A 12,075-nucleotide genomic window follows, 5' to 3' on the forward strand; every position below is an offset into this window, starting at 1 on the left:
CCTTGCTATACATATAGCTCTGAGCTCAGCGTTTGAGAGCCCACTCCTGTGATGGAGGAGGCGAGCAGTAACGAAACATCATGGGGAGTATTTCAGTCAGGCTTCAGGATGTATGTAAATGGCCTAAACCTATAAGGCAATATTCAACTTTAGTCAAAGCTGCAGTTTGTTCCCATCTACAGACACTCCTTAGCTGAATAGGCAGATTTTTGGTAAGGATGAACAAACACTTTTATTCAGGGAATACATTAAAGCGTTACTAAACCCACAACAGTAAAATCTGTTTGTACATGCAGAATGGCATGCTTGTTATACTCACTGTGGAACTTAAGGGGTTAATCCTCTGCATTATGTAAAAAGGCTTTTTGACACTATATGGACAGATCCATCCCTCCTGCACTGGCTATCTGGGCAAGGCCATATAATACAGTGAGGGTAGCCATCCTGCACATGCTCAGTTTAGTCTTTATTGCTGGAGAGAACATTTCCTGTTTCAGTTGAACTGTTCAGGTCACATGTTATTGACATCACACACATGGGCATGTATGCAGGCTGTAGTGGAAATCCCCTACCTGAAAACTTAGCACTGGACACACTGTGCAGTTTATCATGTGACCGTGGTATACATTTATAAAAAAAAAAAAAAAAAAAGATTTATAAGCTGTGGGTATTATGGGGGGGGGGGGGGGTTTTAACTATTTTAATATTACTGGGTTTAAAGGTAACAACAGAACACAAAGTATATAGACACTCACACACACAGTTGTGCTCAGGTGTTTACTTACCCTGGCAGACTTTAAGACTTCTTGGACATTTTTTAGAGAGTATAAAAGCCATTAAATTATCATTCAACTGTGTACTTTTTTATTTTATTAAAACGGCAACAGAAACTACCCAGATGACCCTGATCAAAATTTTACATACCCCAGTTCTTAATGTGTATTGCCTCCTTTAAGATCAATGACAGGTTTAAGTCTTTTGTGGATGAGGCTCTTCATCTTCTCAGATGGTAAAGCTTGTCCATTCCTTTTGGCAAAAAGCCTCCAGTTCCTGTAAATTCTTGGGCTGTCTTGCATGAACTGCACGTTTGAGATCTCCCCAGAGTGGCTCAATGATATTGAGGTCAGGAGACCGAGATGGCCACTCCAGAACCTTTACTTTATTCTGCTGTAGCCAATGACAGGTTGACTTGTCCTTGTGTTTTGGATTATTGTTATGTTGGAATGTCTAGGTACATCCCATGCACAGCTTCCTGGCTGATGAATGCAAATGTTCCTCCACTATTTGTTGATAACATACTGCATTCATCTTCCCAACAATTTTAACCAAATTTCCTGTGCCTCTGTAGCTCACACATCCCCAAAACATCACTGATCCACCTCCATACCTTTCATCATAGGCCTTGTTGACTCCTCTCCAAATATAGCGTTTATGGTTGTGGTCAAAAAGTTCAAATTTGGTCTCATCACTCCAAATGTCTTTGTGCTAGAAGGTTTGTCTCTGTGGTGTTTGGCATATTCTAAGTGGGATGCTTTGTGACATTTGCATAGTAATGGCTTTCTTCTGGCGACTCGACCATGCAGCCCATCTTTCTTCAAGTGCCTCCTTATTGCGCATCTTGAAACAGCCACACCACATGTTTTCAAAGAGTCCTGTATTTGACCTGAAGTTATTTGTGGGTTTATCTTTGCAACCCAAACTATTTTCCTGGCAGTTGTGGCTGGAAGTTTATTTGGTCTACCTGACAGTGGTTTGGTTTCAACAGAACCCCTCATTTTCCACTTCTTGATTAGCGTTTGAACACTGCTAATTGGAAGTCAGTTTCTCGGATATCTTTTTATTTCCCTTCCCTGTTTTATACAGATCAACTACCTTTTCCCGCAGATCCTTTGACAATTTTTTTTGCTTTCCACATAATTTAGAAACGTCAGTGGAGCACTGGATGCAAGGGTCTGTTAGGAGTCCAAAAACGGGTTCACACTGGTACGACACGACAGTTGTACAACTTTGAATCCAACTTTTCCCTGGGACTTGAAGTCCGACTTTAATGAACAAGGATCCAACTTTAATCCCCTGACAATACCAGGCACTGTGTATGGTATGAATCTTTATGGTGTGGAGTTCTTCAGCCCCCTACCCCAAAGCATCTTGTCCCCATGATGAAGAGGACAAGGGCCTCTTCCAGACAACCCTGCCTATTGGTTCCCGGGGTCTGCGGACAAGGGCTTATCGGAATCTGGGAGCCCCCTTTAACAAGGGGGCCCCCGGATCCTGGCCCCCCCACCCTATGTGAATGAGTATGGAGTACATGGTACCCCTACCCATTTTTTTTTTTTTAAAACACACACACACACACACACACACACACACACACACACACAACACAGGTTTATAAAGTAATTTATTAGGCAGCTCCGGTGGACTCTGACTTCTTCTCCCCTCCCCGGCTCTTCTCCACTCTCTTTCCTGTTCTTCTACACTATCTTCTGCTCTTTTGTTCGCTCTTCTTCTGATGTTAATAAAACACTACTTATATTGGCATGGGGTGGGGTCACTGGAGGCCCACCCCTAATGACACTACCACCCATCATGCCCTGGGCGGTGACATCATAAGGGGCAGGTGACGTCACACAGTGACCCCGCCAATGCCAATATAAGTAGTGGCACACCTTGCATTAGAGCGGGAGAGAGCATTGTGTCAACATCGGAAGAGAAGAGGAAAGACGCAGACTGGTCAAAAGAGCAGAAGGTAGCGCAGGAGACACGGCAAAAGAATCAGAGAGGGGGGGGGGAAGAAGTCCGAAGAGACCCCGGAGCTGCCTATTAAATTACTTTAACCCTCCTGGCGGTATTCCCGAGTCAGGCTCGGGGTGGAATTTCAGAACCAAAAGCGGTAACCCAGAGCCAGACTCGGGATCACCTCACAGCATCCACAGGCAGGGAATTACTTACCTTATCCCTGGATCCTGTGATGCCTCTCCGCTGTGTGATCGAGCGGTGTCCTTGCTCGATTCAAACAGTGCCTGTGTGCCGCCGAGCTCCGTTCCCTGCGATGTTACGACGCACAGGGGTGGAGATCGGCGCAAAATTCAAAAAAGTAAATAAACATAATACATACAGTATGCTGTAATCTTATAGATTACAGTACTGTATGTAAAAAATACACACACCCTTTGTCCCTAGTGGTCTTCCCAGTGTCCTACATGCACTTGTATATAATACAATCTGTTCTTTCTGCCTGGAACATGGAGATTGTCCATAGCAACCAAAAAGGGTCCCTTTATGTCAAAAGTGGTTTTAGACCAGATAAAAAAAAAACAGCGATAATAAATTATAATCACTTGCAGAATTGAGCGATGGAAATTTGTGGGAAAATTTGTCATCAAAAAATAAAGGTAATGACGGCGACAATTCTGCAACTGAGCAAATTTGGTGTTTTTGATTTGATTACATTATTAAATATTTGTTATTATAAATATATTATTTGTTATAATTATTTATAGTTAATTATATTTAAATTTATAATTTTGTTTTTCAAACTTTATCATACCCGAGATGTCTACTAGGCTCGTTAGGAATAACTCACTTAAATCTGTCCAAAGAATTACAGGCAATGTAAAAAATAGGATTTTTTGTACTCACCGTAAAATCCTTTTCTCCGACGTCCATGGACGGACACAGCTCCTTAAATCTTGACAAGTGGGTTATGTTCCCTGTTTACAGGAGAGGACTAGGCAGAAACATGTTTGTTAATGTAACATGTATTTAATTATCTGAGTTGAACAGCCCCGCCCAGGGGGTGGTCCCTCCAGACAAAACCCTCCTCACTGCAGCCTCAGTTCGTAACAAGCAGTACAAACCTAAAAAAAGGAGGGGCGGGTGCTGTGTCCGTCCATGGACGTCAGAGAAAAGGATTTTACGGTGAGTACAAAAAAAATCATATTTTCTCTCGTCGTCGATGGACGGACACAACTCCTTAAATCTTGACAAGTGGGACGTCCCCAAGCAGTGTCAAAAACGAGGGGTGGAAAATATATCAGAAAGACCAATTTTAACTTCACCCCAAAACAAGCAGAGCTCCTCAACGGAGGAGGTGCAACTTTAAACAGCCGCCGGCAAAAACTAGCGGCCAAAAAAAAAACATCATAAGATGCATTTACAGCAACCATGTAAATTTTTTAAAAAGCGTGAACGGACGAGCAAGTCGCCGCCTCGCACACCTGTGAGACCGACGCATGATGTTGAAAAAAACAACAAGAAGCACCAATTGCCCTGGTCGAAAGTGCCGTGACTGCAAAGCGTGTACCACGCCTAAAGTATGAAAGGCCGAAACCTCCTTCGGAAGAAGGGAAGGTCGCGGGCGCACCATCACCTAATTCTTATGGAGGATCAAGCATGGTGGCTTGCAAGACAAGACCGCCAACTCAGAAACCCCTCTAACAAAAGGTAAAGGCCACTAAAGGGGGCCACCTTCTGATTTCGTGTCGAGAAAATCTCTCTGATGTTTCCAAAAGGAAGGTTCCTGAAGAACCGAGAGCACCAAAGTCAAAACTCATGGGGGAAAAGATGGGCCAAGAGGGGAAGTATATGACAAACCCCCTGCACACAAAACGGGGCCCACCAGGGAACGGGCCGCAAAAAGGCCACTGAAAGAACACAGCCAAGGCTGAAATCTGCCCCCAAACGGTGCTTTAAGCAATTTTAAGATCCACTCCAAGCTTTAAAAACAGCAGGACCCTGGACACCGAGTACGTCCGTGGATGTCACTCCATCCCTTCGCACCAAGAGATGTAGGCCTGCCAGGTGCGACAGTAGATTCCCCGGAAGACTACGGTGCCCTCAGCATTGTCGAGATGACCGAGTCAGACAGACCCCGGTCACCTAAAGTCTGGCTTCCAATAACCATGTTGAGCAAGTCAGTGACTGTACAACAGGAGGAAGTATGGGACCTGGAGACAGAGGGACCTCCACTACCAGGCGCCCGATATCGGCGTACCAAGGATGCCAAGGTCAATCTGGAGCGATTAGAATCAACAGGATCTCCTCAGCCTCCACTCTGTGGAGTGGCCGAGGAAGCAACTACCATGGAGGAACGGCAAAAAGTCGCTGATAAAGACCCCACAGGGCCACCAGCGCGACTGACGCGTCTGTACCAGATCACTAGACTTGGCCACTAACTTTGACACCCTTGCGGCGGAGACGAGCGGCCAGGAGATCCATGCCCTGTGAGGCTCACCTCCTGCAAGGGAGCCAAAACACCCCTAGCACAAAGACCAGTTGCCCTGGTCCAACATCTAGCGATTCCAGTAGTCCGCCTGCCGGTATACCCGATGGTAGACCGAAGCCACAGCCGTGGCGTTGTCCGGCTGAAACCAGATCGGCCGACCACGAGGAGAAGCATAGCCTGATCGCCTAAAATATGAACAGTAGACAGCACCTGGTATTCCCAGGTGGTCTCCCACCCAGGCACTAGCCAGGCCCGACCCTGGGTAGCTACCGAGAACAGACACACTCAGGGAGGTGTGGCCGTAGGTCCACGCAAGTCCACTGACTCAGGGCCCCCCAGGTTCACAACCCGTGAGCTGGCATCCGTCGTAAACACCGACCACTGGAAGGAAGAAACAACTTCCCGGACTGAAGAGTGGGGGGGGATCTCTGTCACCAACTCAGAGAGACTGACTAGGTGGCACACTGGAATCTGATGATTTCAGAGCCAAGAGATTTTCACCACCTGGACAGTATTTCCCCTGGAAAACCAGAGTGTGGAACTGGGCATACAGTACCGCCTTGAAGGAGGCTACCCACAGGCCCCGAACCAGCAGGCGCCCGGAGAGAAGACCGATTGTGGTGAAGGTATTGGCATCACGCAGACAGAAGAGTCTGCGATTTTTCCAGGGGAAAAAGGACCTTCGCCACGAGGAGTCTGGATCAACACTAGATACTCCAACGCTGAGTCGGAAACCTAGCATGCCCAGGATTTGAACCCTGAGTCACACACATGGAGGGCAGGCTTGCTGCCACTGAGCTACACCTTCTGGCCTAAACGTTTAACACCCACCCGAATCTTCGGAGGGTCTGAATGGAAATAACACATCCACTAGGTCTGAGACAGAAGCTGCTCTCAGAAGAAAGTCGTCCAAGTAGCCAATGAGGCAAAGCCTCGCTGTCCCAACAAAGTTAGGATAAGTGCGAGCTCCTAGCTGAAAACCCATGCTGCTGACGCCAGATCAAAAGGGAGGGCCACAGGCTGACAGAGACCCTCTCTCATCACGAAGCATAGAAAAAAACACGGTGACATGCACAAAAAACGGGACATGCATGTATGCTTCCCTAATGTCTGAGGACGCCAGGACGTCCCCCGGATGGAGCGCAGCTACCACCGAACAAATGGATTCCACGAGGAACTACCTGATGTTCACAAAGGTATTTAGGGCCTGAGGCCCATAGAAAACCCCAAACCTCTCGTCCTGCAAGAAAGGTAAAATACCCCGCAGCTTAGCAAATCCCACACTGCCCAAGGCAGACCGACGGGCCGGGAGAGGAAGACACAAGGAAAGAACTTTGTTCTGTGGATAGGAGGAAACCCTATCAAGTACTCCGAAGAGACCACCTCGCAGACCCACTGGTCGGAGAGCAGGGAGGTTTAACCAAATTGTAAACCTGTAAGCCTCCCCTCCCACCTAGAGACAGGGAGGGAAGGCTACATACATTGGCAGGATTTTGGTGCCGGCATGATAGTCTTACGCACCCAGGGACGGATTAGTCCCCCAGCTGGGCCTTTGACGGCCTGGAAGGGTTGCCCCTAAATAAAACACACACATAGTGTGTATGTATATTATGTAGGTGTATGCACACATGCCTTTGGAGGAAACCGGAGTACCCGGAGGAAACCCACGCAGACACAGGGATCGACAATGCAAGCGCCAGGCAGATTGGCATCAGTGTTCAGATTCGAACCAATGACTCTCTTGCTGCCAAGTAATGGAGTTAACCACTACACCACCATGTGCACCATTCTGAAACAGAAGCCCTGGATAACAATGAAGCATCACAGACCTATATGAGGCCCTGGACCAGCTGGTCCGCTAGCCTAATAACTTTGTGAGAGAGTCGGTGCTTCTCCACTGTCTGGTGCAAAATGCTCACTCCGTGAGTTGTATACATCACTAGGGGTCAAGACTACTCCAAATTGGCCAAGCGTTCAGAACGCGGCCACAAAAAAATGGCCGACCGCAATGTAAGCTGCGCCATAGCTCAGCTACGACAAAATGGCCGCCAATGGGAGTTTTCAATGTAATTGAAAAACCTCCCAAAAAATGGCACCAGCGCCGACTGAGACCCCAGAGTAGTGGCCACAATAGGCCGCAAGTCAGACCCCAGCATGGTAACCCTGGAACGGGTCAGTACTTTGGATCTTCTATCAGTCAGATCCATACAAGGGGGGGTTCCCGCCCCGGCGGTGAGGTACTACAAAAGCCCTCAGCGGCTCTTCTCATTCCGCATCTCAGAAATTATCAAAGAAGGGCACAGAAGGAAAAAAACCTACACAGATCAGTCTGATTTGTGTGATCCAAAAAAGACAGAGCCCTTGGCGAAAATCCAGCTGCACTATGCAGCTTAAGGCTCCATTCACATCTATGCGACAAAACGCCGGACGCTTCTGCCGCTAGAGGGGAGAATTCCCATTGCTGTCTATGGAGATGGTTCACATCTCATAGACGCCGAACGCCTGTAAAAAGTCCCGGACCCTTTTTTTCAGGCGACATTGGCGTTCGCCCATTGACAGCAATGGGAAGAATCTGAAAAAAAAAAAGACACACACTCGCGGCAAAATACGCCGCTGTCGCATAGATGTGAATGGAGTCTAAGAGAGTCACTTACAGCAGTAAAAATCGCACCCATAAATGCCTTAGCCTGCTTTTTTTTTATACTAACAAGGTACCTGGTCCATGGCTCCATAACAGAGCATTCCCCAGGGGATAACGGGGGAAGGGGGCACTCTTTCACCGCCCGTCCACAGTCCACCCCCACCCTGGCCCAAACGTGTCCATGACCAACAAAAAAACCTCTGTGGGAATCCCAGGTGCTAACACCTGCTGCCACCACCAGCATGTGGGGAAGGACCCAGATACTGACTCCAGATATTAATAATATTTACAGTGTGTATTATAATATGCACACATGTCCTTACAAATAAAAGCTCCTAGAGCCCTATTCAGGGCCTCTCACCCACTTGCTGGGCTAACCAGGGGACTCACCTCAGGAGGAGACTGCCCAGCGCTGCCGTCCGCTCTCAGCACACAGCCTGTGAGAGGAAATGAACCGTGAGGTAACTGTGCGGCATCTGCAGGGACCTGTGTGCCAAATGGCGGCAAAATTCCGCGTTTAAACAGGAAAAGCCTCCTAGGGCTTTTTTTTTTTTTTTTTTTTTTAAAGGATAAGGCACAGATACATTGCAATGAGCATATGAGATATAATGACCATACAAAACCGTTACAGGTGGGTAAGGATCACCAATCAGTCAGCATCTAACTACTCACTGAAGTATAATACAGGGTAATCATAAACATCTGTGCTCATCACAGGGCTTTTTAACAGTGAAAAAACACAGGCCAGATAACACAGTCCCCTCAGGAAGGCTGCCTCCCCCCTGACAGCGGCAATGTTAGCAATGCAGCAAGGGAAAGGGAGCAGGGAAGGGAGGAGAAGAGGACCCCCGAACCACAGGAATGCCCAACCATACCAACCCACCGAAGCAGGAGGGACTGTACTTACCCGTCTGAGCGAGGACTCGCTGACACATTCCTGACAGAACTACAACCGCAATGGAGGTAGCTGTCAGCCCGGACCACTGTGAGTGAGACAACACCACAGCCCAGTCATATGTGGACCTCGGAGCAAAGCTCACCGGCCACCCCAGGAGTCATGGGGTATGGCATGGCAGACCCAGCCTCTTTGCAAAGGTGTGCCCACGCTTGCTGGTCGGACTGAGTAGACTACAAGGATCTATATTATCCAGCCTGTCTCTCAGCCGACAGTTGAAAGAAGATTCTTTAAGAAAAAGTAATATAAAATAAAATAAAACAAAATTTCTCCTCAGGGCGCTGGGCCCAAAGGGAGCCATATGTGCTTCTCCTTTGCTAGGCAGAACGAAACTGAGGCTGCAGTGAGGAGGGTTATGTCTAGAGGGACCACCCCCTGGGCGGGGCTGTTCAACTCTGTTAATGTAACATGTATTTAATTATCTAACATGTTTCTGCCTAGTCCTCTCCTGTGAACAGGGAACATAACCCACTTGTCAAGATTTAAGGAGCTGTGTCCATCCATGGACGATAAGAGAAACACCAAATTTCCATGCAAAATAATGGTACCGCTTTCAGCACCTAAAATCTGAATTAATCATCCTGACAGGGAGGTTGAAGACCTGTGTAGCATTTTATTTCTGACACTTTTTCCCCCCAGGTGAATGGTGTGGGGGGGCCAGGATCTGGGGGCCCACTTATTAAAAAAGGGGCTCCCAGATTCCAATAACACCCCCGCCCGCAGACCCCGGCAACCAACAGGCAGAAACAAGAAAAGCCGCTCCAGGTGAGTGAGTCTCTGGTTAATCCTCACTCACACACACTAGTCAGGTGCTAGCCCAGCTCGCATGCTGTGTGTAACATGAAGAAATAATTCCGGACAGCTGCACTTCCAAAAATCCTTTTATTGAAGCTTCATATGACAAGTGGTTGACAGATGGAGCAGGTGACAAAGAGGTAGACACGTTTCGTGCAAATATCAGCGCTTAGTCATTCCTTACATTTTTTCGGTGTAGGGTGTTCCCCTTAAAATCCATACCAGACCGAAGTGCCTGGTATGCTCTTAGAAGGGTAACCCATGCCAGTTATTTTTTTTAAATTTGCCATGGAGTTTCCCCTCAAGATCATCAGAGCACAAGTCGCATTGGGCTGAAGTAGGATCAAAGTAGTACAGGGAGCATTTTCAAAGTTGGACCGACTTGTGTCGGACCAGTTCAGATAGTTCCCATAAGGAAACATTGATTTTCACAAGTCATGCGGCACAAACTCCCAATGTCAGAGCATTTGTCATACCAGTGTGAACCCAGCCAATTATAAGCAAACAGAGGATGGTTACCTTGAATAGCCATTCAAACCCTGGCCAAAATCACCTGGGTATGCAAACTTTTGTTGCCATTATGATTTAGAAAGAGTAAACACAGTTGATTGATAATAATTGGCTTCAGCCAAACACTAATCGTGAGTGAAAGAAACGTTTTTGTGTTATTCATATTCTCTGAAAAATGGCCAAGAAAACATAAATTCTACAAGGGTATAGAAGTGTGTGTTTTTATATATATATATATATATATTATATATATATATATATATATATATATATATATAAATAAATAACACACACACACATGTTTTCTCTTTAGAACCACTTCAAGCAATTATAGGAACACTAGCTGAATACCCGGCGTTGCCCGGTCTTCCTATCTTAACCTTTTGGGGAGGAAAATCATAGTAATATAAATATACCCATCTTTTATATAAGGGTGTAGGTAAGGGTTAATTTAACTGTCATATATTTTTATTTGGCACATAAGTAATATGTGTACCAGGTATTATTGAAATATCTCCAGGCTTACAGAAGTTATGTGGGAACATACATTTCCCATTGATTTGCATGGGACTTTAAACAAAAACCTCGACCCTCACAAATGAGGGTAGTTAAGGGATAAATTAACTATCCTATAGTTTAAGTGGACATATAAGTAACATGTGACCAAGTGTTATCGAAATATCTACAGCCGTTTGGAAGTTATGAAGTAACATGTATTTCCCATAGAGTTGAATGGGACTTTAAAGGAAAACCCCAACCATGGCAAATGGGGGTGGGTAAGGGTTAAACCACCTATCCTATGTTTGTTGCTGACATATAAGTAACATGTGTGCCAAGTTTCATGTTAATATCTTTAGCCGTTTGGACGTGATGCTGGAACATACATACATACACACACACACACACGTTGAGTTCTATATATATATATATATATATAGATTACCCCCCCACCCCCTTTTGGGAAAAGGGTTTTATGTAAAAGAAAAGTTAACAATTGTAAGCACCCCTGTCAATATTAAATGATTTGCCTTAGCCCTATCATTGCCACTTTTGCCAGGTTGCTTAGCCTACTAGTTTTTGAAAATGACAGACTAACTGTTACCTGATGACAATAAAGGAAAAAGCCTAACAAAGATGGGGGGGGGGGGGGGGGGGGGAAGAAGAATGCAGTCGCTACAACTAAAAATTGGTAATCTGCAAAGTAATACATTTTTGGGTTTAAGATCGCTTTACATCCACAGTCATTCTGGGGGATATCAAGTAGAATGGGCTTATCCACTTCGTAACCAGCGGCATGGCACATACACACATGCCTACCTCAATTTCCTATACAAACAGACACATCATGCCTAGAATGTGCATAATCTGCTCGCATGCACACTTCCCTAAACACATAACAAACAAACGATTCTTTATTTCCCACCTCGAGCCCCATACGGCCTCCCTTTATTAGCCATTCGCTTATCTTCCCATCTTTCGCTCCATTTTGTTTTCCTCCATACCTCGTATTAGTGCTCTCCTTCTGCGTTACCCATTCAGCTATGTAGCCCCACCCCTGACAGTCACGGGTTGTACGGGTCATATCTGAAGGGACTGGTCTAAATTATTTGCCTACTGGAACAAGGAGTAACTTAAGTATAACACCTACAGTTGATAAGACTAAACTATGACCGAGAGCTGCTTTCAGTTTGTGATGCTGCTGTAATATTTATTCCGAGAAGAAACACGTAAATTACTGCAGGCGTAGTTTGTTGTACCTAATTTTCCCTCTCGCTTCGTCTGCTCTCTAGAGGTCGCACAATAACACAACATTATCCAGACCGCCCAATATACTACTCTGTAATTTACATAGACGCAAAGGCGCTGCCGACGCTTACCTTGGACGTCATTACAAGTGGCCGCTTGTGTCACCCAAAGTTTTCAACCCATTCTGATCTGCTTGGCGGG

General features: G+C 46.1%; 1 protein-coding gene across 5 annotated transcripts in view; it reads right to left on the minus strand.

Annotated features, from left to right (window-relative positions):
- The window catches only part of LOC120937451, a 499,763-nt gene extending 487,689 nt beyond the window's left edge, over positions 1-12,074 (minus strand). For 2 of the 5 annotated variants that reach the window (XM_040350704.1, XM_040350701.1), the window contains exon 1: positions 11,552-11,685. In XM_040350704.1, coding sequence (XP_040206638.1) covers positions 11,552-11,585 — 34 coding nt within the window. In that variant the 5' untranslated portion in view covers positions 11,586-11,685. Of the gene's footprint in view, positions 1-11,551; positions 11,703-12,005 lie in introns of those variants that run through there. The other 3 variants (XM_040350703.1, XM_040350702.1, XM_040350706.1) reach the window with 3 other exon arrangements.
- Between the last annotated feature and the right edge of the window lies 1 nt (position 12,075).

Source organism: Rana temporaria, chromosome 4 (assembly GCF_905171775.1).
Source record: "Rana temporaria chromosome 4, aRanTem1.1, whole genome shotgun sequence".
Taxonomy (NCBI): domain Eukaryota; kingdom Metazoa; phylum Chordata; class Amphibia; order Anura; family Ranidae; genus Rana; species Rana temporaria.